Raw genomic sequence first — 25,668 nt, forward strand, 5'->3', positions numbered from 1 at the left:
TACCAAGAGATATTTAAGTTGATTTATGTTATCCACTTTGCCTATATTATAATTGATCATTTAAATTATATATATTTTTGGTCTTTTTCATTAAGTTGTCATTCTCTTGATGAAGATCATGTGCTTTTCTGTTTTGTGTAACGTACCTAGGGTTAACCGATTATATCCTGTTTCCTTGAGTTTGTTCAAAGATAGGTAAAAGAGTTGATGGAGATATGAATGAAGGAAAGCATAAATGATAAGTTATCTGAAAGGTTACTTCTGATTTTCCTATACTTGTTTCAGAATTTAACCCTTAAATGGGTATAGTTCATCAACTAAAGCCATTTTATTAAGCCTTGTGTCAGCAGATTATGAATACCTGTATTATCTATAACACTGATTAGTGACCATAGCTCTCATTTTTCTTTTGAGTCAGTGAAAAGAGCAAAAGCATTTTCAAAAAATTTGAAAGAATTTCATGAAATTGCATCATAATGAACTAAATCAAAATGTAATATGGTAAACTAATACAGCAATGAAAATATTCTAATTTTTATTGTAATAGTTGATGTCTCCCTTATCCTTGATTTGCAATGCAATGACACTTTCAAAGCATTTTGAGTGTGTGGGATAACATAAATTTGCAAACTCAAAAGAGGCAAAAAAGGGGTAACTTCTGATTCAGATTATATGTCAAGTTTAGTTGTATTTAGAGTAAATAGGAAACATAAATTAATTTTTTGTAGGTTGCAGAGTGATATGGACTATTTGTGCTGACACTTAAATATCATCACTGCTTTTCTAAAGCTTTCTGTTTTTTATGATCCATAAAGAAACATTAATTTATGTGACTAGATTAATCACTGATTCAACAAAAAACTTCATGTTTATAAATTTTATATATCTAAGTTTATAACTTTAGTAACAAACTGATTTATCCATTATGATCCTGAATTTAAACTTTTATTGCTAATTATTATCATTATTATGATTGCTTTAAAACAATAGCAACTAGCAGTTTTTAGAAGAATAAGAGGGACTATAATTTTGCATCTAGATGTTTTTCATGGATTGACACAGAGTTCTGTGTGGGGTCAAAGATTTGTCATTTTAAAGTAAAATGAACTGAGGGGAAAAATGTTAATAAATTGTTAGGTTGGTATCTGGTCCAAAATTATTTCTAGGGGGTTTTCTTCTTAAGTACATCTTTAAAGCTGCACCCAAAGATTTGGCTCAGATGTCAGGAATAATGATCTTCATTATAATAGTAGACCTTGATGAGAGTTCTGGCTTAAAAGAAAAAAGAAAGAAAGAAAAAAAAAAAAGAGAGAGAGAGAAAGGCACTGTGGTACTTTACATATACAGACATGTAGCACCATCTACTGGATTAGAGTAAATGAATAAAATCTGTAAAGTGTGTTTTTTTCCACTAGTAAAAGTGTGGACCTCTGAATATCAAAGCTTCTTAGAGTATTCGTTTAGCCAATTCCTTTGATTTTTAGGACTATTTTACTTGTATGTGAAAATACTTTGATACAAAGAGTCTTCTTTTCTTCTTTGTCTTGGGTTGTAGGAAATAGTCACAGAAAGTTGTTAGCTTTTATTTCAAGTTACTCATCTACAGAAATTAATTACACACACACACACACATGCACACACACCCCTGTACCCAGGTTAATTACATAATGATAGACATACACATCCTTAAAAATATTAAGTAAATTACATAATTTTTTCACAAGGCAATGGTTATCATGGGCAAAAACAAATTGTGAATGTGTATTTCCCAGAAAAGGATATTGAAAATCTGTAATTAGAGAGGTTTTTACTGTACCTCTGCATTAGAAAATTTTTTAATGTATTTATGTCTCTCTGTTATTAGGAGAAATAAATCCATAAGAATGATCCATTCATTAATTCATTATTAATTCAGTGAGTATTAATGAAGAGATTACTATGTGCCAGGAACAATGATTAAAACACTGAAAAAAGTAACAATGATTTCAGAAATATTGCATAATATTTGGCTGTGAGTTTAATGTCCCTTTGTAAAGACTTACATCCATCTCTTTCATTAACAGTGCCCAACAGAACAGCCAACAATCTGATACAGCCTTGTGAAGTGTACACGTTTAAAGATTTTTATACTTACTGGTCAAGATAATCATCACTAAAAAAGCACTTTGTGTAGATAAGGAAATTATGAAATAGAACAATTACAGGACCCCTCTGACATTTTCCCTGTGTGACTTATTTCCTTACCCAAGTCATTATCTATTTCATTATCCATTGTTATAAAATGCATTTCCTCAGGAGGTAGTGAGTACCTAATCAGTGGAAGTGTAAAAGCACTGCATGTTGCTGATGTACATTTTGTAGTCGGGGCAATCTTGGACGTTTCTTCTAATTCTGGGGTTATAGGAATGCTGTGAATCTGGTCATGTGCAACTATATTAAGAATTAATTACATAAAAGAAGATCTGAACAAACAGAGACATTTACATATTTCTGGGTAGGAAGACAATATGATAAAATTTCAGTTCTTCAGTTATTCTGTATATTCAAGAAAATTTCAATGAAAATGCCTAGGGCTCTTAAAAAAAACTTGACAAGTCAATTCCAAAGTTTGTTTGGAGGTGTAAGTGTGTGATACTAGACAGAATAATTGTGATGGTGGTGATAGTATGTTTTGCACTACCATACTAAAAAGCTATGCTACTCAAAACAGTGTGGCACTTTTGTAAAGATAAATAAATCAATGAAACACTAGACATCCAGAAGCATATCTTTCCATGTATGAGAATTTAATATAAAAAGGATGCATTTCAAATCAAAGGAGAGATATAAACTATTTAATAAATGGTCTATTGCTATTTGTTTTGAAAAAAGAGTTATGAATCTGCTTCCTCTCACACACAAACATACATTTCACGTGCATTATAAATTTTGCTGTAGAATATGTAATTATATAAATATGAGAAGAAATTATTGGAGACTTTTAAAATAATCTGGGAAAGGCCTTCCTCAGTGTAGCACAAAAAATAAAAATCACCAAAGAAAAGACTGACAGATATAACTACGTACAAATCTAAAACTCTTGTCGTTCTCTTGTCATGCCTATTCTTTCTACGGATTTTTATTGAGCACTGTTATGTTCCAGGCATTACTCTAGATTCTGAATATAGGGTGAACAAAATGCACATGCTTCTTGCCACTAAGCTTAAGCAAATTTTTTTAAATGCATATGGTTCCTGTTGTCATGCATCTTGTAGTCTAGTGGAAAATACAGAAAATAAGCAAATAGAAATGTAATTATTAATTGTGGTAAGTTGTTTGAAGGTAATTACTAAATGTGGAAAGGTTCCCAGGAGAGAACATAACTAGAAAAAACTGTATCAAATTATATGGGCAGTTTAAATTTATATTTAATCTGAAGAATATGGGGCCCTGGTGAATAATAAGGAACTAGCCATTAGGGAAGGAAAATGTTGTGGGAAGAGAGACGAGCATATCTGAAGACACTCCTTTTGTTTGTTTGTTTGTTTGTTTGTTTGTTTTGAAACGGGGTCTCACTCTGTTGCCCAGGCTGGAGTGTGGTGGCGTGATCTCACTGCAACCTCTGCCTCCCGGGCTCAAGCAATCCTCCCACTTCAACCTCCCGAGTAGCTGGAACTACAGGCATATGCCACCATGCCTGGCTATTTGTTTTATTTTTAGTAGAGACAGAGTTTTGCCATGTTGCCCAGGGTGGTCTTAAACTTCTGGCTTCAAGTGATCTGCCCACCCCAGCCTTCCAAAGTGTTGTGATTACAGGCATGGATCACCATGCCCGGTCAGTGTTTTGAGGCTCTGGAGAAACAATTTTGAAAAGTCGGTGTGGCTGAAATGTAGTTAGTGAAGGAAGAGTTGGCAAGAGATGGGATGAGAAAAATAGGCAGAGGTCAGATCACATAGGACTTTGCAGACCAGTTAAGGAGTTTGGATTTAATTCTAACTAAACTAGGAGTCCATTGAAGAGTTTTAACCCAGGAAAAATTTGATTTAACAAAAGACAACTCTTAAAATGGCACAATTACTTTGGAAAAAGGTCTGGTGTGTTTTATAAAACTAATCATGCATTTATCTTTTTAAGAACAATTTTATTTAAGAAACAGGGTCTTGGTACGTTGCCCAGGTGGTCTCAAACACCTGAGCTGAAGCAATCATCCTGCATCAGCCTCCTGAGTAGCTAGGATTATAGGTGTGTGCCCCATGCTGGCCCAAACACCTATGTTTGATCAGCAATTGCACTTCTTGGAATTTATTCAAGAGAAATAAAAGCATACGTCCATGAAAACACTTGTGCTGGAAGTACAGGTTAATAATTCTGAAACTACTTTAAATGTATACTGGGGCTGAAAAAATAAGTACATGAATAATGGATCATAGGAGCAAGATTTCTCAGGACTAGCAGGGAAGTTATAAATAAATAAAAAGGGAAGGCTAGTACAAGCTTTATGGTACTGGGTGAGAGTCAGAGATAGCAATATGTGCTAGTGTTTAGCTTATGCATACAGAGGCAAAAACAATGATAGATATGTGTGAATTCATGGGTTAATAATGTACATATGTATATTATTTAGCTCTGACTCTGAGAGGACCTGAAAGCAATGACACCACCACAAAAACAAACATACCCAGATTCCAGATATTGGTTTCTACACACCATTCTCCCATAAAAGGAACCAGGGCTCCTTGGAGAAATAGCTGATTCTTGAGCTGGGTTAGGAGAAATACAAGATGAACCTGAAAAGTCATGCAGTACCAGAAAGTAAGGAGGTGCTCAAAAACAAACCAAATGAAACAAAAACAAAAGGATGAAGGCATGTCAAAGACACACAGGGGCCAATGGCCAGGGCTGGAACAAATTGAGCCACAAAACGAATAACATTGTTTGGATTATAACCCCAAATATAAAATATACATTTGTCCATAGTAACATAAAAAGACTGAGCAAATAAGTGCTCAGTCTTTAAATGCCATGATAGTTGTATTAGTTTGTTAGGAGTGCCATAATAAAATATCATACACTAGGTGACTTAACAGAAATTTATTTTCTCACAGTTCTGGGAGCTAGCAATTCAAGGGCAAGGGATAAAGAAGAAATAGTGTTATTTACAGAAAAATTTTAAATAATATATGTAGATACTATTCTTTTAGGAGATAGAGCTTAATCTCCCTCTTGAGACCAGGCTGAACTTAGTAAATTGCTTCCAAGGAATTGAGTATGGATGGGAAAAAATAGTAACTTCACAGTGAAGAAACCTGGCAAACATTATCATAACAGAATGACTGAAGGTAAAATCACAAGTGATGTCATGGAGACATCATATACCTCTGATATCATGTGATGAGGACACTTCACCTCTGTGGTTTTCTTTCCAAAAACCCCTAACTGCAGCCTAACCATGTGACAACCATCAGATAAAATCAAACTGAGGGATATTTTACACAATATTGGATGAGTCAGTGCTTCTGAATACTATCAAGGTAATGAAAAAGAAAAAAATTGAGAACTTATTACAGACACAAGGGAGATTAACGAGATAAAACAATAAAATGCAGTGTGATATGCTGGATTGGATTCTGGAACAGAAAATGAACATTAATGGAAGAACTAGAAAGTCTGGGTTGGGCGCAGTGGCTCACACCTGTAATCCCAGTACTTTGGGATGCTGAGGCGGGCAGATCACGAGGTCAGGAGTTCGAGACGAGCCTCATCTCTACTAAAAATGCAAAAATTAGCCAGGTGTGGTGGCAGGCGCCTGTAATCCCAGGTACTCTGGAAGCTGAGGCAGGAGAATCACTTGAACCTAGGAGGCAGAGGTTGCAGTGAGCCGAGATCATGCCACTTCACTCCAGCCTAGGCGACAGAGTGAGACTCCATCTAAAACAAAACAAAACAAAACAAAAATTCAAGTGTAGCCTATAGTAATGTAGCACAGCTGGCTTCTTCATTTTGACAAATGTACCATGATAATGTGAAATAATAGCATTGGGGAAACTAAAACTTGGTGAGGGGTATCTGGAAACTCTGTTTACTATCTTTGTAAATTTTATGTAAATCCAAAACTATTCTAAAATAAAAGCGTGTTAAAAGACTGGTACAAGGATGTTTATAATAGGTTTATTCATAGTTGTCCAAACCTGGAAACAATACAGCAATAAAAAGAAACACAAACTATTTCTATGTACCACAATTATGGATAAATATCAAAAACATTATGCAGAGTGAAAAAAAGTGTGTTATTTCAAAAAGTACAAACTGTCCTTGTATGAGTCTGGGTCCAGTGAGGAGAAAGAAACCACATAGTAACTTAATAGAGAAAGTTTAATATAAAAATTGTTCATTATAACAGAGAATAAGAGTCACAATGGTTGACTATTAAGATGTAAAGAACTCTAAGGAATATAAAAATAGCAGCTATAAGGAGCAGCCAGTATCCCTAAAGCTGAAATACAGTACCTAAGGAAGAGACCTTTCCTCCCCCACTGCAGGGTTCAGAGAATGGCTGAGTTGTTTTGGTGCAGTGGAACTGACTGAAAATCTATTCTTTATGATGCCAGGAAATCTGTTAATTGGAAGCTGTCTCACCAGAGGCACTCTGCTAAGGAACTGCCCAAGTGAAGAGTTCAGAGTGGGGTGGGGTGCTAAGGAAAGCTTCTGGATGCTGCTGCCTGCTACACACTGCAGGAGCTGGGAACTGGAGAAGTCACAAGCACTGCAGGAGCCTAATGCTGGAGAAAATGCCTGTGATGCAGGGGCTGGACGCTGGAGAAGCTGTGTGCAACACAGGAGCCAGGAGCTGGAGAAGCTGTGTGTGCTACGGGAGCCTGCCAGGTGAGCTCATGGAAACCAGAAAGAAAAACAAAGCAAAAAAAAAAAAAAAAAAAAAAAAAAAAAAAAAAAAAAAACCACACACACAATAAACTATTTTCCTTCTGCAAAGTATCTCCTGTACCCTCTGTTGATTTTATGCCAACAGCCAAAAGAGAACTCTGTAAAGAGCCCATACTGTTTTAACAGAACAGGCAAAATGGGTGAATTTGGAGCTGAAAGGCAATAAATTATTAACTGGTACAATATGGTACCTTTCTGTTTATTTGGAATTTTAAAAGAAAGAAAACTTAAACAATAGAAAATAAAATCCTGGAAAATAGTTGTCTCTGGGGATTTGGGGAGGTGAGAGCAGAGACTGACTAGAAAGAGGCATGAGGGAATGTTTTGTGGTAGTGGTAATATTCTGTATCTTGAGAGTAGTTTAGGTTAACCAAGTCATGCATTTGTCAAAATGCGAGATTTGTGTATTTCTTTGTGTGTAAATTTCACTGTAGAGGAAAAATGTAAACAAAAGTAAACATATGCATGGTAAAGTATTTAAGAAGGAGGCATATTGATTCTTACAATTTATTTTGAAATGCATGAAGAAATAATATGGATTGATGGATGAATAGAGAGATAAATGTATGATAACACAAGAAGAGGCAAATATTAATGGCAGGATCTAGGTACCAACTAGATCTAGAGGTCATTGGTGCTCATGGTAAAATTATTTCAGCCTTTTTTATGTTAAAAACATTTTAGAATTTGATGTCAGAAAGAAAAGATTACCTTAATTGCTGAGGGGAGGATGGATTTTAGGAGAACAAGAGCAGAAGTGGGCAGATTGATGGGGAGACAATTTTGGTAATGTAATGACAGGTGATGAAAGCCTAGATTAGAGTAGTGGCAGTGGAGATGGAGAGCAGTAGGATCAGTACAGCTTCGGGGGCTGAAAGTGAGATGTAATAGTGATGGATTGAAGATGGGAGGTGAGGAAAAGGAAGGAATCAGTAATCACAGTCAGGATTTGATTTTATACAGTTCAGTAGATGGTGGTGTGTTGGCTGTGTAGAGAAGACAGAGAAAGAGGTTTGAAATATGTGCAGTTAAAATCAAGAATTCTTAGACCTGTGAATCGGGTTTAAGATATCTATGAGACATCTTGACGGAATTGTCTAGTAAGCAGCTGGATGTACGTTTGGAGAACAGAAGAGTGATCTGGGCTAGAGAAATGTTAAGAGTAAAATCAAGAAAATATCAGCGATTTTGGACTGAGTTGGGCCCGTCCCCTGCCCAAATCCATATGTTGAAGCCACTCCCAATTTGACTGTATTTGGAAACAGGGCCTTTACCAAGGGAACTAAGGTTTAAAGAGGTCATAACTGCGGAACCCTCATCCAACAGGACTGGTGGTATCCTTATAAGAAGAGAAAGAGACACCAGCAATGCATGTGCACAGAGAAAAGACCATGTGAGGACACGGCCATCTGCAAGCCAAGGAGAGAGGCCTCACCAGAAACCATCCCTTGCCCTTGAATTGCTAGCTCCCAGAACTGTGAGAAAATAAATTTCTGTTAAGTCACCTAGTGTATGATATTTTATTATGGCACTCCTAACAAACTAATACAACTATCATGGCATTTAAAGACATGAAAATGGATATCATCACCTAGGAAGCAAGTGTAAGAAGAGAAGAGTAGAGGGATCAGCTTTGAGTCTTGAGGAATACCAATGTTGAGTGGTCAAATGAGCCAAGATAAAGCAGCAAAGGAGATTAAGAAAGTTAATGGGAAACTGACAGGAAAAAAAAAGTTATAAAAGCCAAGAGAGGAAAATGTTTTAACAGGGAAGGAACAGCTGAGTTTAATGCTGCTGCTAGATTGGGTAAGTTGATGATGAAAGAGTTCGCTGAATAGGAAGCATGCTGATGGCAACAAGGGTAGTTTCTGAGCCGTGTATGGCAAAATACACTAAAAACAAAGTTAAACAGAAGCCTCCAAAAACAGACTGGGAGAAAAATATTTACACACACACACACACCACACCACACAGAAAGAGAGAGAGAGAGAGAGAATACTCTCCGTAACACAGAAAGCACTGCTATAATTCAATAAGATCACTGAATAGGGAAAAACTGGGCAAAGAATATGATAAAGAAATTCTTAGAAGAAATTTGATGCTCGGTCTCACTTATTAGGGAAATGTCCATTAACTACGAGATACCGTATTTTGTTATTTATATTGTAAAATATTTAATATTTCATAATATCCAGGTATGCAAAGATACTCTCATATTTTGGAGAATATGTAAAGCCTTTTGAAGAATAATTTAGTGTTACCCATCAAAATAATATTGCTTATATCTGTTTTCCATTAATTTTACTTCTAAGAATGTTTCCTGCAGAGACATTTACATAGGTATGCAAGATTATATCTTATTTCACCAAATCTAACTTCATTGATTAAAAAGATGCATCTCAATTTCAGAGATATTAAAATGTGAAAATAAGTATAACCAGAATTGATGAAATGCAGTATTATCAAGATGTGCGTTGCAGCATTGTTTAAAAGTTATAATTGATAATACTGAATTTTAAGTTTCTATAAAAAGACTAAGGTAGATTCAAATGTACTGACATGGAAACATGGCCACTATTGTTAAGTGAAAATAATGGATTTGCAGAAGAATGTTTACTATATGATTATATTTATGTAGGACAAAATTGACATATGTAAATATTTAAACCTTCATTTAAAAATGCTGGTTAGGTAAACACTAAACAGTGGTACTCTCTTACAAGGAGGATTGGCATGGAGGTGAAATATATCTTTTTCTTTTACTTCATAAATAGAAGTATTTTTTTCTATCTTTTAAACAAAGATAACATTATTTTGCAGAACAAATAAACTTTATGTTTTAGTCTTAGCAACTTGATCTGGTAAATTTAAGGGGATAAGATAGTAAAAGGGTAATACCTTCTTTAGCATGTTGGAAATACATTGAGCATTTCAGCAACAAAGCTTATAAAACTATGGGTTTTGTTTCCAAAGCTAGATCTGGATGAATACAAATAGAGTTATGGTCTAGAACTTGAAGAATTCGAGTGAGAACTAGGTTATATGAGATGTCGTGATGATGAGGTAGAGAAGCAGGGATACCATTTTAAGGCAGAATTGTAGAATTTGGAGAAAGCATGGACATTTCATCTAGAAGTAAATATCACATAATTGTTATCCTCAAATTCAGGAAATGGAATCTTTGAGAAATAAGGCATGGGACTCTCAGAGCTTCAGTTGCTAGACTTCTTATGCCCATGTGGTGTAAACGCATGGAACTTACCTATGTAACTGTTTCTGCAGGACATATTCCTAGAAGTAAAATTAATGGAAAGATGAAAAAGACTCCACAGTCATGCATTTGGCAGCTACAGCTGACACTGAGAGGGGTGCTTCAACTCATTGGCACAAGTCAAGGCAGCTCAGTATTCATATTAAAAACTGGGATGGTAAACTAGGTAATTTTAAGATACATGGGTGGTAATAATACCAATTATTTTATTTTATTTTTATTTTTTGCTTTATTAAAATGTAATTAAATGTGACTGGTTTCCTTAGCTCTTGTGAAGGTATTTTTGTAGGTGCAGAGTTGTTCAAATGATGTTTCTGTGAGGGCTGATTGCTGGAAGTCTTTTGTTCTGCCATTTTCCTCCCCACCTTTGACCCAACATCAATAATTGTAGGAAGCCGCATTGCCACAACAAATCTCAAGTATAAATAACTATGTACCATCTTAACATAAGCTGAATACTAACATTTTCATTAGTTGGAATGACTAAACTATTATAAAATAAGCAATGATCATTTATAAAGGATTAAATATCATTATATCTAAAATTCCACTATTCCGTACAGGTCAAAATTTCTTCTACAAGTTGAGCCTTTCTCCCCAGCCTTTAATCATTGTAGAAAGGGGAAATAAAATGCTTTGCTAATTCTAGTCTTTACAGGCACAAAGTCCACAAGATTAAGTTTATGGAAAACAATGTAGGCACAAAGAGACAAAGCTCCTACAGGAGGATTCAGAACTATAGTAACAAATCGACTGTAAAAATACATTTTTAAGACAGTCGAAATATGAATCTGAAATGGTTATTAGATGATATTGAAGAATCGTTGATTTTTTTTTAGATCTGATAATTATATTATGCTTGTTAGATAACATTAACCACTCTTCTACCAATACATGCTCAAGTATTTAGGGATGTAATGTCATGATGTCTGTGATTATCTTTTACTTGAGCAAAAGATACAGATGATGCTAATATGGCAAAATATGAATGCTAAATCAAGGTGATGCGTATATAGCAGTTATTTATACTCTGCTTTCTATTCCCATATACATTTAAAATATTTATAATAAAAGTTTAATAATGTCTAGGTAAAATAAAATTCGAAAGAGCAAAAAAAGGTTAGAGGTGGCTATTGGATACGTAAAATTAATTCATGCACAACATCCCTTCTTTAATCACTTTGCCTAAAGAAGCCTCAGTTTAACTTACCCAGAAAATGAAAGGATTAGATTAGTTGATTGTTTTGTCCTTTCCAGTTCTGAGATACTATACAAGACAGACTATAACTCAAATGCCTACCCGTGCCAAGCAGGTAATTCAAATTAGTGAATTGGTAAAGTGCTTGTCGGTCTAAAGGGGGCGGCTCTCTAGCGGAACATTGCCTTTTGATAATGGGGATTGTGTCACCTACCCTTTTTCTAAGCGGAGGAAATACAGACGTTTATGCGAAATTCCACACTTAAATGTTAGCAAACGAAGATGCAAAGGAAAATGCAAGTATGGGAGTGGTGCCGGAGGGGCCACCATACCGCGCTACAAGTGTGCGGCCTCCCAGCGGACCGCGTCTGCGGTCGACCGCAACGGGGTGAGTAAGCGCGGTGAGGAAGGCTGGCCGACTGAAAGAGGCGACGATCAGAACATCCCAGTGATGCCAGAGAAAGAGTTCCGTTTCCAAACACCAGTTCACCCCAGTCTACTTTCACCTACTGTAGTAGCTGAAATCTACACAACACAGCAAACACAACTTGAAATGAAACGTAGTTTATTATCTCTGTTGGCTTCCGTCTTCCCCCAGGCAATCGGAGGATCTTGTGGTTTACTTCCAGTCAGCTGCCCCGTGGTCCTCCAGCCCGCTCCGGGGGCCACAGGTTTCACACGCTCCGGGAGCGATCCGAGAGCCGCCTTTTCGTGGAAAGTTATGCTGCCGCTTGGCAAGCTCGGGAACCTCGGGAGGGGTAAGTTGCTGCTCTTCCCTCGGTGCTCAAGGTGAAAAAAATAAGGTTATGTGGCCTGGAGGCGGGGAGTTCTCAACCGGAAGTTTCGCCTTTGGTCTGGAGCGCTTCCTGTTTGGTAACTAAGGACGCGGGAAGGTTGGTAGGGCTCCCGCGGCAATTACCGCGGCGCTGTGCAGGTGCCTGGGCTTGACGCGGGTGCTGCTCACCCGATGTACAAGAAGGCGGATCTTTGTTCTGTACCTTCTCTATCTGTTTGCAGTCATGAGTAGCGAATTCCTGGCTGAGCTGCACTGGGAGGATGGGTTCGCCATCCCGGTGGCGAACGAGGAGAACAAGATACTGGAAGATCAGGTGAGATCAATTGAAGAAGGCGGGAGGAAGCAGAGAGGGCCTGCTGGGGGGCGTTTTCTGGTTGGCAGTACTACCCCAGCCCTTTTATTTGTCTCCTTTCCTAATCCTGTGCTTCCTCTAAAACTCCCCCCACCATCGCCCTCGTCCCTTACCCTATTTCAGTAATTGTTAAGCGTTTAAAAATGTTATTAAAAGCATAATTGACATTTAGGGTTATAAAGCTCGAATTATTACTCCCTCATGCCCATTCCTCTTATTTCATTCCTTCTGGCGGGAGAGAAAGGCTGGTTCTGACGCCCGCTTTTTGCTTGCTCAAAAATTAAAGAGCTGCTTGGAAAAGAACTTCTGAGGTTTGCATAGCAACGGTTATTTGCACACGTTTATAAATTAAACACTAGAAGGTTCATATTTCTTTGTGAGTTTCCGTCTATAATGTTTAAAGCTGAAAGTGACTTGAGATGTTTTCAACAGGAGCAGCCCAGTAAGAATGTGAAATGTGCAGGTTACAATTTTTCAAAGAGAAGATTGAGTTGTCACAGATTGACATAAGAAATTTTACGTTGTAAGGACGAACTTATACTCACTACAATTCATAGCAGTTGTTAAAAAAAAAAAAAAAATTGCAGGCCGGGCGCAGTGGCTCACGCCTGTGATCCCAGCACGTTGGGAGGCTGAGGCGGAGGGTCCCTAAAAGCCAGAAGTAAACCAGCTTGAACAACAAAGCGAGACCCCCCACAAACCCCTCCCACCTCGTCTCTACGAAAAAATAAAAATAAAAAAATAAAAAGTTGCAGCCGGGTCAGCAAATTTTGAAAAACTGTGGTGGTGATTTGTGTAGAAGAAGGTCCAAGAATAACAGATGATGCTTACACAACTTTATAAAATGGAACAGAAAGTTTTCTCAGCTCTAAAAAAGGAAAATGAAAATCCCGTGACTCTACCTTTTGAAAAGAATGGAAATATTTTTTAAAACGTTCTGACCTATTTACTCATGTGTAATTTAGAAGACTGCAATTTTTCCCCAAAGAAGGGCAAATATTAAGAAATAGAAGAAATCTAGCACTGAGTACTGAGGAATTAATACTAAGTATCCAGCCCTGGGTTCAGATCCTACTTACCAACCCTAATCCTGCTTCTTTTTCTGTAAAGTGGAGATGGAGATAAACAAACTAATTACTTCGCAGGCTCTAGGAACATAATATGGGTTAAAGTTCCATCCAAATTTTAGGTTTTAGTGTTACTGCTTATTGTGTCTCACAGAATTTTTATGTACATATTACCTATATTAGCCATTTTTAAAAATTACAGAGCCGTATAAAGAAGAAAAAAGAGGACCACAATTGCATTACATAAATAAACTCTGACATTTAAAAAGCAACTCCTGTAAATTTAAGATATTCAAACAGAATAGAAGGGTATGAGATAAAAACATAAGATATTCCCTCCCCAAAGTGTCCGCTGTACTGTAGAAATGACTATCGTGGCATTAAACACACATTTCAGACATCTTGGTATACAGATATACAGAAAGAAGAGAAAAATGAGGAGTATTATAATGGAATTCTATTATATATATGCTGTTTTTAAACAAAATATTAATTTTAGTATTTGAGAGAAGAAAAGCAGTTGTTGAATTTCAGGTAAATATTACTTGATCACAAAAGGTGCTGATAGCTAAAAAATTCCTCTAAGTTAAGAAAACTACTTAAAAAATAGTTTTAAGAACTCTATATTTCAATTATAGATTACTGAATGTCTTTGATTTTAAAGAATAAGTTAGCACTCTTACACATTTTCCCATGTCCTCTTCCCCTATTAAAATAATGGTTTTATCATTTTTAATATTATCAAGTTTTATCTGCATTTGATCCAATGCCCTTAATTTATTACAAGTGTTTAGTGTTAGTTTTATACTTGATTTGCTTTAATGGTCCTTACTGCAGTCACTTTTATTCAGTTTATCTTTCTTGAACTTTTCTTTTGATTTGTCTTTTGGCTGGCTGGATTTTATCCTCAAATGATTGTTGCAAGAAGGGCTCGTAGTACTGTGATTTTAATTTCTTGCATCCTAGATTGCCAGTCTACTTCCTTGCATTGCCTGCTTTAAGTTTATACATCTTAAATCAAAGTATCAGATCTTCAAGGTACTCTTCTATTCCTTCTGCCCCTTACTTCCCACCCACTTCCTTCTGGAGTACCTTATTTTCCAATATGTACAGATTTCCCCACAGACCTGTTTTACAACTGTTACCTTAGAAATTCTCTTTATTCTTCTGCTGAGTTGAGACTGTATTTCGTAGATCACATACCTCCATTTTTCTTGTATAGGCATACCTTCAAGATACTGTGAGTTCAGTTCTAGACCACTGCAATAAAGTGAACGTTGCAATAAAGCAAGTCACACAGTGCATGTAAAAGTAAAAAGTTACTTTTACTTCAGTCTATTAGGTGTTCAATAAAAAATTAAAAATGTGTACATACCTTAATTAAGAATACTTTATTGTTAAAAAATATACTAACAAGTATCTGAGCCTTCAATGAGTTGTAACCATTTTGCTGGTGGAGAGTCTTGCTTTGATGTTGATGTTTGCTGACTGATCAAGGTGGTTGTTGAAGGTCAAAGTGGCTGTGCCAATTTTTTAAAATAAGAGAACAATGAAGTTTGCTGCATCAATGGATTCTTCCTTTCATGAAAGATTTTTCTGTAGCGTGCAATAATATTTGATAACATTGTATGCACAGTAGAACTTTCAAAGGTGGAGTCAATTCTCTCATACCCTGCTGCTGCTTTATCAAATAAGTTTATGTAATATTCTAAATCCCTTGTAATTTCAACAGTGTTCACAGCATCTTCACTAGGAGTAGATTCTATCTCAAGGAACCGCTTTCTTTGCTCATCCATAAGAAACAACTCCTCATCTGTTCAAGTTTATTAAGATTGCAGCAATTCAGTCACATCTTCAGGCTCCCCTTTTAATTCTAGTTCTCTAGCTATTTCTACCTTGTCTGCAGTTACTTTCTCCATTGAAGACTTGAACCTCTCAAAGTCATCCATGAGGGCTGAAATATTCTTCTAAACTCCTGTTAATACCGATATTTTGGTCTTCTCTCATGAATCATGAATGTTCTTAATGGCACCTAGAATGATAAATCCTTTTCAGAAGATTTCCAATTTACCTTGCTCAGATCCATCATAGGAATCACTATCTATGGCAGCTATAGCCCAACAAAATGTATTTCTGAAATAAGTCTTGAAAGTCAAAATTTCTTCTTGATCCATGGACTGCAGAATGGATGTTGTATTAACAGGCATGAAAACATTAATCTCTTTGTACGTCTCCATCATAGCTCTTGGGTGACCAGGTGCATTGTCAATTAGCATTAATTTTTTTGTTTGTTTGTTTGAGAGGGAGCCTTACTCCGTTATCATCCAGGATGAGATACAGTGGTGTGATCTTGGCTCACTGCAACCTCTACCTCCTGGGTTCAAGCGATTCTCCTTCCTCAGCCTTCTGAGTAGCTGGAATTACAGGCATGCGCCACCATGACTGGCTAATTTTTGTATTTTTAGTAGAGATGGAGTTTCACCATGTTGGCCAGGCTGTTCTTGAACTCCTGACCTCAAGTGGTCACCTGCCTTGGACTCCCAAAGTGCTGGGATTACAGGTATGAGCCACCACACTCGACCAATGAGCAGTAATATTTTGAGAGGAATTCCTTTTTTTCTGAGCAGCTGGAATCAAGAGTGGGCTTAAAATGTTCAGTAAACCAAGTTGTAAACAGATGTGTCATCCAGGCCTTTTTGTTCTATTTATAGAGCACGGACAGAGTAGATTTAGCATAATTCTGAAGGGCCGCAGGATTTTCAGGATAGTAAATGAGCATTGGCTTCAACTTAAAGTCACTGGCTGCATTAGCCCCTAATGAAGAGTCAACCTGTCCTTTGAAGCTATGAAGCCAGGCAATGACTTCTCCTACTGAGCTATAAAAGTCATAGATGGCATCTTCTTTTAATATATGGCTGTTTCATCTATGTTGAAAATCTGTTGTTTGGTGTAGCTACCTTTATCAATGATCTTTGTTAGATCTTCTAGATAACTTACTGCAGCCTCTGCATCAGAACTTGCTATCTCACTTTGTATTTTTGTGTTGCGGAGATGGTTTCTTTCCTTAAACATCATGTACCCAGCTCTGCTAGTTTTAAACTTTTCTTCTGCAGCTTCCTCACCTTTCTCAGCCTTCATAGAATTGAAGAAAGTTAAGGGCCTTGCTCTGAATTAGGCTTTGGCTTACAGGAATGGTGGTGCATGCCTGTAATACCCGCTACTCAGGAGGCTGAGGAAGGACAATTGCTTGAACCCAGGAGGTGGAGGTTGCAGTGAACTGAGATCACACCACTGCATCTGTAAGCTGATTGTGGCTGATTTGATCTTCTATCTGGACCACTAAATCTTTTGATGCAGGGAAGGTGAGCTCCAAAATTGAGGCTTAGCCCTGGAGGGTTCTTGGCTCCATTCAGGAAAGATTTCAAGGGTGAGTCAGTGGTGTTAGACAGCAACTTTTCTTGAAGTGGCAGGATGCAGCAGCAGAGGTACTTTTCCTTGTGGAGCAGGGATACTTGAAAACAGGTGCCCAGAGTAGCAGCTCAGAGGCAGTTCTGCAGTCATATTTATACCCACTTTTAATTATACATATACTTAGGGTCAGATTATGCAGCAATTTCTAAAACAAGGGTGGTAATTTCTGAGTCATTGGGTTGTTACCATGGAAACAATTTTTTTTTTTCGAGACAGTCTTGCTCTGGGGACATTATGCAGTTATAAATGGCATAACTGATGAAGCAAATAAAAGTCATAAAGCTCTATGCACTAAACACAGCAGCTAATTACATAAAAGCAAGACCCATTATAAATGCAAGTAGAATTTGACAAAAGTACAGTTACAGTGAGCTATTTCATTGAGCACCTCAGAATTAGACAACTCTACTAGACAAAAATAAGGATATAAGGGATATAATACAATAAAAATAAAAACATAGAGACATCTATCTCTTGAATAGAGAATATACACTTTAAAACATACCCATAAAACATTTACAAGAGTGGATCATATACTATACCAAAACAAAAATCTTAATGCGTTAAGTCAATGATGAAACTTGAAAGCATTATGCTAAGTGAATAAGCCAGAAACAAAAGGCCAAATATTGCATGATTGCACTTATATAAGGTACCTAGAGTAGTCAAATTCATAGAGATGGAAAGTGGAATGGTGATTGTCAGGGGCTGAGAGGAGTAGGGAATGGGGAGTTAGTGTTTATAGAGGTTCAGGGAAGATGAAAAAGTTCTGTAGATGGATTGGTGGTGATGGTTGTATAACAGTGTGAATGTACTTGATGCCACTGAACTGTACCCATAGCAGTGGTTAAAATGGAAAATTTTATGTTGTTGTATATTTTACCAAAATTAAAAAATTATAATCCCTAAAATGCTATACAAACAAACATTTTGTAGGTCACATTATTTGATAATAAGCCAATATAATTTATAATAATTTTAAACTTATTTTTAAAAATTATGTATTAAATAATTAAAAATGATCCTCCATATTAAATACTTAGGCATGTTTCTGAGAAATATTCTTCGGTGGCCCTTATATGAAAAAGAAATTGAAACGGAAAAATCACCTTTTAGAAAACAATAAAAAGAGACTGCTTCATGCCCAGATCCATGGGAAACAGCAAAAATTTTATTTAAAGAAAACATATAGCCTTAGATGCCTTTTTAATTCAATCATTAAGACAAAAAGTAAAGAAACTAAGAACTCAGTTTAATAATTTTTTAAAAAAGAACAAGAAACGAGAGGGAATTAAAAGTAAAAGTTTGATGACACAAGCAAAAAAATATGTATGTAATATTAGTATAGGACATACAAATGAGTAAATTAGTATTTTTTTCTTAAATAGAAATTCTGATATTTCCTTTCACACTGCAGTGGATTGTGTTGTGTACCCTCAGGAGATATCTCTGACTGTGGGGACTGTAGCTCCAGACCTTAAGAAAACATATTTTTATTTTGTTGAGCTTATATTCTGCTTTGAGGGATAGTATATTCTAATAATCCTGAGAATCTGTCTTACAATTTCCCAAGGATTTATTTTATTTGTTTAACATTTACACAGTTTTGTTTCTAGTCAGAGTTATAATTCAAAGGTAAACAAAATAAGAAACAGTTTCTAGGTACATGAGAGTCAGTTGTTCTGTTCTCTTAAGCTTAGCCCAGTTCAATGGGGTTTGAAAAGGAGTTCTTGGAGAAGAAATCATGCTTGGTGCCTAGCGACTATTCAGATTTATGGTTCCTGCTCTGTGTTTTTGTTACATCTTGTTAGTATGCTCTTGTTTACTTAAGATACCTTGTGGTTTAGGCCGGGCATGGTGGCTCATGCCTGTAATCCCAGCACATTGGGAGGCTGAGGCGGTCAGATCATCTGAGGTCAGGAGTTCAAGACCAGCCTGTCCAATATGGTGAAACCCCTTCTCTACTAATCTACTAAAAATACCAAAAAAAAAAAAAAAAAAAAAAACAAAAATTAGCCCCAGGGGTAAGTGGTGGCACCTGTAATCGCCAGGCTACTCAGGAGACCGAGACAGGAGAATCTCGCTTGAACCCGGGAGGCAGAGGTTGCAGTGAGCTGAGATCGCGCCACTGCACTTCAGCCTGGGTGACAAGAGCAAGACTCCATCTCAAAAAAAAAAAAAAAAGATACCTTGTGGTTTAATAATGGAATAGAATCTCATTTTGCCCTATAAAATATAGTATTGCTGTATGAAAATGCGTTTTGAGTAGATCTACTACTGCTGCAAATCTGAGAGATTTCTATTCCGTATAATATGGTGCTAATTTTCCCACAGTAATCTCCAAATCACAACACTATTTTATAATATTTAAAGAATTAGTAGATTTTAGAAGTTCATGTGGACATTTAAAGAAACAAAATGCTATGTTTTTAATGTTTGTGTCCTCCCAAAATTCATATGGTGGTCTCAGTCCTCAGTGTGATGGTATTTGGAGGTGAAGCCTTTGAGAAGTAAATAGGTCATAGAGGTAGCACCCTCATGAATGGTGCTGGTGCCCTTTTAAGAAAAGACAAGAGGGAGATGATCTCTTTCTCTGCCATGTGAAAATACAGCAAGAAGGCATCTGTCTGCAAATCAGAAAGAAGGCCCTTACCAGGAACCAAATTAGTTGGCACCTTGATCTTGGACTGCCTAGTCTTCAGAACTGTGAGGAATTTCTCATGAATCAAATTAAATTTTGTTTAAGCTACCTAGTCTATGATATTTTTGTTATGGCAGTCCAAATTGACTGAGACAAGTAAATGAAAATTTAATTTTCTTCGATTTTAGGTCCTTCATATGGTAAAACTTAATAGAACTTTGGTTAATCATAGTATTTATTATTTACAGTTGTCAAAGCTGAAGGATGAAAGAGCAAGCTTGCAAGATGAGTTACGTGAGTATGAAGAGCGTATTAATTCTATGACTTCTCACTTCAAAAATGTTAAGCAAGAGCTCTCAATTACACAGGTACAGTAACTGAAATTTATGTTGATTATATCATGTGTAGTCATGGAATATCTCATAGTGCATTTACATCTGTGATTTTTACAGCTCTAATAGGAAGGCTTAGCATAATTAAACTACTGTGAACATAACCTTGAACATGAAAGTAGATAGAAAAAGGCTTAGAGGAACTAACTACTGGTCCATTTTATTTATTTATTTATTTTTGAGATGGAGTCTTGCTCTATTGTCCAGGCTGGAATACAGTGGCATGATCTCAGCTCACTGCAACCTCTGCCTCCCGAGTTCAAGTGATTCTCATGCCTCAGCATCCGGAGTAGCTGGGATTACAGGCACCTGCCACCACACCCAGCTAATTTTTGTATTTTTAGTAGAGACGGGGTTTCACCATGTTGGCCAGGCTGGTCTCGAACTCCTGACCTCAGGTGATCTGCCCACCTCAGCCTCCCAAAGTGCTACTACCTCTCCAATTTTAAACAAAAAATTAATCCATATGAAAGGAGAAATCATTATTCAAACAGTCTGTATTAGACAGCAGGTTATTTGAGAAAGGTATAATGATGGTGGTGAGAAATGATGACTATAAGCAGAAACAGAGCTAATATAACACATAATAAAATTTCTGTCTCCTTTTTAATTTATCAGCACAACTCACTGGGGCCATTTGGAGTGGAGGCCAGTAGTCTACACATATGGCATTTTAGCATTGTTCAGGAATTGAAACTCATAGTAATAATCCTGAGATTAAAAAGTTAAATTATACTCAAGAGACTTTATTTAAGATAACTAGGGAAGACATTAGGCATCTTAGAAATGTTAACATAAATATAATAAAAATTAAAACTTGCGGTGATTAAGTAAGCTTGTTTTATAAATAATCTGTTCAAGTATAGAAACTCACTCCCTAATGATGCCCAGCAAACCAGGCAGCTCAGCAAACAGCATTGGAAAGTTTTCTAACTTCTATCTCAAACTAGTTTTTTTTTTTAAAGTGCATCTACTGTCTGAGAAATAGTATGCAGTTTCAAAAAATGAACAGTGCCATATTTTAAAAAGCAATTTATAATCAGTATAGATAAGTAAGTATTGCATGGCTTACAAGTCTTATTAGAAAGTTACAAATTTAATAAACTCAAAAACAAACTCAGAATTCTTGAATCTCAATGTGGTTGAGTAATTGATTAACTATTTGGAACAACACTTTTCCTTAAGTTATTGAACTACTGAGCTGGGGATTTGAGAGGCAGAGACTCTGTAGTTGTATCTTACTATCATCAAACTTCAAATAAATAGAGTAATAGAGACAAAAGAATAATAAGCCTCCAGCAATGGTAGCTTTAGTACTGTAAAATTAATACTAAATTATAACTTTGAAGCACTGTAAAATTAGTTAACACATACTCTTTTATTACATACAACTGAACACAAAGGTGTAATTATATACTAATATATTCTAGGGAATAGTTATAACCATTGGTGTTTAAATAATTATTTAAAAATAATGTCTTAATTGGAATATTTCATCAGTTCATATAAAACATCTCATTTCTCAATTGTTTTTTAATGGATATTTCTTATTTGTAGATAATAAGTTTTAAGTCTAACCAAACCTTTGGTTTTCTTTCGTTTTCCTAGATCAAAGTAGATGTGAAAACTATTGACAATATTTTCTCCTAGCACAGTTCATTGACTTTCTTACAACTAGTGAGCAACACCAACTATATTGTAATCACAGTCTAATGTAATGTAGGTTTTAGACTAGTGGAATTAATAGTACTTAATGTAAGCAATTTATGGGAACTTTGTTTTAATCTAATGGATTATTATAAATATTTTTATTCAAAATTTCTAAAATTTTAAAAGCCTTTTCATCTTGTGTGTTATTCTGTAGTCTCTTTGCAAAGCAAGGGAGCGTGAGACTGAAAGTGAAGAACATTTTAAGGCCATTGCTCAAAGAGAATTGGAACGAGTGAAAGATGAAATTCAACGACTGGAAAATGAGATGGCTTCAATACTGGAAAAGAAAAGTGATAAAGAAGTATATGTTGAAATATTACTTAAAATTCTGTGCTACTGCTCATTCTTCCATCACCAAATGAGCATTGACTTTTTTTTTTTCCCTGTATGGAAAAGGCATACATTAGTTTCCTAGTGTTTCCTTACATATTTTTTGGACAATGAAAGACACATAGAGCTGTGATTTGAATGAAACAATAATGGAATATTACATTTTTCCCATTATTCATTCACCAGCTACTTATTGAGACTTACTATAAGTACCATACTTGCTGCCTGTTATAAAATACCAGGCATGGTTTATATGTAAGTGTAATATTTTTAATAGCCACATTTTAAAAAATCACTTTTAGTTTTGAATTTCATTTAAAATGCTGACCTTTCATATTGATTTATCAGTTTTGTGACTCTAACATTAAACTACTTTAACCTATTTCTGTCTTTTCTTTTGTTTATAGTTACTTGATTTGGGAGCTCTTTCCAAATTCTGATTCTTCTCTTTACATGTGCATATACATATGGAAATATATGTACATATTTTATAATGTAATCTTTGTATATAGTTACATACTTATTAATTTGTATTTGTTTATATAGTCTTCTCCGTTTTTTTACGAGTCGAGATTTGTTAAGTGACTAAATTTAGTACATAAATGTTTTTATCTCTTTTACTATATTTACTTCAATTGGAAATGTTTCCAACATTTCTCTATAAGAGACTTCATAGGGGCAAACAATATGATTGGAAATGGGGCTGAAGGATACTTGTCTTGGATTTGAGTTAGTATACCAAACATATTATTTTAACTATGATTGCATATATATTTGGGGTAGCTTTGGTGGAATGATTAATGCAGTTGCTGTGAGGGAGCTACCTTAAAGCCTAAAGCCTTTTAAAGCAACCTTTGGCTCAACTACTGTTCTTGACTTTGTATAGTCATTTCTCCTCTATTTTACAATCAAAGAATTAAGATACAAGTGTAATAGTTATATAATTAAAATATGGCATATTATAAACATCTGGAAGGCAGGGACAGGATTTCTTCTTTTTAAATTTTGCTTCATAGTATATAAAGGTATGTTTTATTTTAGTCTGTATAATAAATAATGTTTTGTAATGTCCCCTTTTCTCTCTCTCTTTGGAAATTAGAATGGCATATTTAAAGCCACTCAAAAATTGGATGGTTTGAAATGTCAAATGAACTGGGACCAGCAAGCATTGGAGGCCTGGTTAGAAGAATCAGCTCGTAAAGATAGTGATGCTCTCACTCTTCAGAAGTATGCACAACAAGATGATAATAAAATCAGGGTGAGAAATTACAAATTGTAACTGTTAAGTTTTCTCTAAATCTATAGTATGTCAACCTATTTACCTAAAGTTATACTTACGATTTTTAAGGGAGCAATTCTGAAACTTCTGAGTCAGAGGCTTGTTGGAGAAGCTAATAAAGCCAAATGTCTTCTCTGTAGGAAAAAATGACTATATTCAAAAACCCATAAAATATTGCTGACTGTTTTATAGATTCTCTGATTCCCTTTGATTATTTGAGGATCCACGAACTGCAGGTTAAGAATATCCTGATTTATAAGGATGCTCAAAAGCATTTCAGAAGAGAAAGTTTTCTACTAGAAGTATTTTAATGTATTTTAGCTATTTTGCCTAAAATGTGGTTTGAATATTACATGTAGTTTTTGCTGATTTGAGACTGTAGTGCTATTGATTATGTTATAAAAATCACTTAAAATCTACTTATATCTGGTGATACTAATAAAGCTAGTATTATAAAGCATGCTATTTTCTAGTAGATTTAAAATGCATTATTTTAAAACTTTCAAATAGCAAATTATAGCAAGTTTTTTCTAATTTACTTTAAAAATATTAAAAGTCATTTTAGAAACAGTTTAGTTTTTATGCAGCTATGTGCAAACACATTACACTAGCTTTTTGGGATTAAAAGATAAGAAAGATATTATTTCACAGTTGTTTTAGATATCAAATAAATGTATATGTATAGTGTAATACTATTTAATGTTAGATACACTAATAACATTTAAATTAGTAGAATGAGAATTTTAAGTATCTTTGTATATAATTACATTATAGGCACTGACTCTGCAATTAGAAAGACTAACTTTGGAATGTAATAAAAAAAGAAAGATACTTGACAACGAACTTACAGAGACTATAAGTGCACAGGTTAGTTTAAGGAAGATTTTTATTTCTTAATTTCCAAGGTGATGTTTGCAAAACCACTTAAATTTACAGAAATGTTGTCTGCTCTCTATTTGACAGTTAGAATTGGATAAAGCGGCACAAGATTTTCGTAAGATTCATAATGAAAGACAAGAACTCATTAAACAGTGGGAGAACACAATAGAACAGATGCAGAAGAGGGATGGAGACATAGATAACTGTGCTTTGGTAAAGTAGTTGTTTGGTCCTTGTAATGTTCAGCTGTATTTGTCTCTTTTGTATTTAACTCATTATTCCAAATGTAAATCACATTGTTATTTGAAAGTCAATTTTGTAGCAATATTGAGTAGTTTTGGTAAATATTTTTGAAAGCTGACTCTATATGCATTTGGAAATGTGATGAAGATTATTTGCATGTAGTATTATAACTCCAAACACTGGATCCTGTCGTCTTAGAATTGTGGAACAAGAGAAAGTCAGTAGATACTGTTGTTGCAATAAAACTAACGCCCTGATTTACACATGGCTGTCCAAGGTCCCTTGGATTTAATGTGTATGCTATTTGGCAGTAAGTTACAATAGGGAAATGAACCTCCATGAATAGCCAAGGGACAAGGAGAGAGAGTCAGAAAAGAAACCTAGACTACAATTTGAAGCTGAGACACTAATAAAGACATAGAGGCTTGGAAGTGGGGAATAGTGCACTGATAACACAGACCAAGTGTTATCTCCTGTTATTTTCAGAGGTAATTTAGGAGAATGTTTTTGGAAAATCATCAAGGAGTAAAATAATGGGGAGTAAAAGTAGGAAGATTTGAGAAAGAGAAGGAATTCGGAGTCAGATGAGAAGATGGGTTAAATTCCATCTACTCCATGGAAAGGCATTTGGCAAGCAGCTCAGCCTACTGGGAGTTTAAATTTTGGTATCTGGGTGTAGTTTACTTTCGGTTGTTATATTTTCAATTTCTGTAAGTAACCAACATTTTATCAACAAAATGGGTTATACCTCCGTAGGAGGGACAAAGGACAGCCAATCTTAACTATGAGGTTCTCTTAATTCTTTTTTTTTTTTTTTGAGACGGAGTCTTGCTCTGTCGCCCAGGCTGGAGTGCAGAGGCGCGACCTCTGCTCATTGCAAGGTCCGCCTCCCGGGTTTACGCTATTCTCCTGCCTCAGCCTCCCAAGTAGCTGGGACTACAGGTGCCCGCCACCACGCCTGGCTAATTTTTTTTTGTATTTTTAGTAGAGACGGGGTTTCACTGTGTTAGCCAAGATGATATTGATCTCCTGACCTCGTGATCTGCCTGCCTTGGCCTCCCAAAGTGCTGGGATTACAGACGTGAGCCACCGCACGTGGCCCAGGTTCTCTTAATTC

The 25,668-nt window shown here is 35.8% G+C and overlaps 1 protein-coding gene and 1 long non-coding RNA gene across 2 annotated transcripts in view; both read left to right on the forward strand.

Moving 5' to 3' along the window:
* The window catches only part of LOC108532833 (uncharacterized), a 55,947-nt gene extending 47,660 nt beyond the window's left edge, over positions 1-8,287 (forward strand). Inside the window, exons 7-8 of the long non-coding RNA XR_001886564.1 lie at positions 6,589-6,862; positions 8,249-8,287. This is a non-coding gene — a long non-coding RNA (uncharacterized LOC108532833). The remainder of the gene's footprint in view (positions 1-6,588; positions 6,863-8,248) is intronic.
* Positions 8,288-11,942: 3,655 nt separating this feature from the next.
* Positions 11,943-25,668, forward strand: part of CCDC39 (coiled-coil domain 39 molecular ruler complex subunit) — a 58,947-nt gene continuing 45,221 nt past the window's right edge. Inside the window, 7 exon segments of the mRNA XM_017877087.1 lie at positions 11,943-12,149; positions 12,409-12,500; positions 19,967-20,086; positions 21,975-22,121; positions 23,250-23,408; positions 24,204-24,296; positions 24,393-24,521. Coding sequence (XP_017732576.1) covers positions 11,945-12,149; positions 12,409-12,500; positions 19,967-20,086; positions 21,975-22,121; positions 23,250-23,408; positions 24,204-24,296; positions 24,393-24,521 — 945 coding nt within the window. The 5' untranslated portion in view covers positions 11,943-11,944.

The sequence above is a fragment of the Rhinopithecus bieti genome, unplaced genomic scaffold (assembly GCF_001698545.2).
Source record: "Rhinopithecus bieti isolate Rb0 unplaced genomic scaffold, ASM169854v2 scaffold_76, whole genome shotgun sequence".
Taxonomy (NCBI): domain Eukaryota; kingdom Metazoa; phylum Chordata; class Mammalia; order Primates; family Cercopithecidae; genus Rhinopithecus; species Rhinopithecus bieti.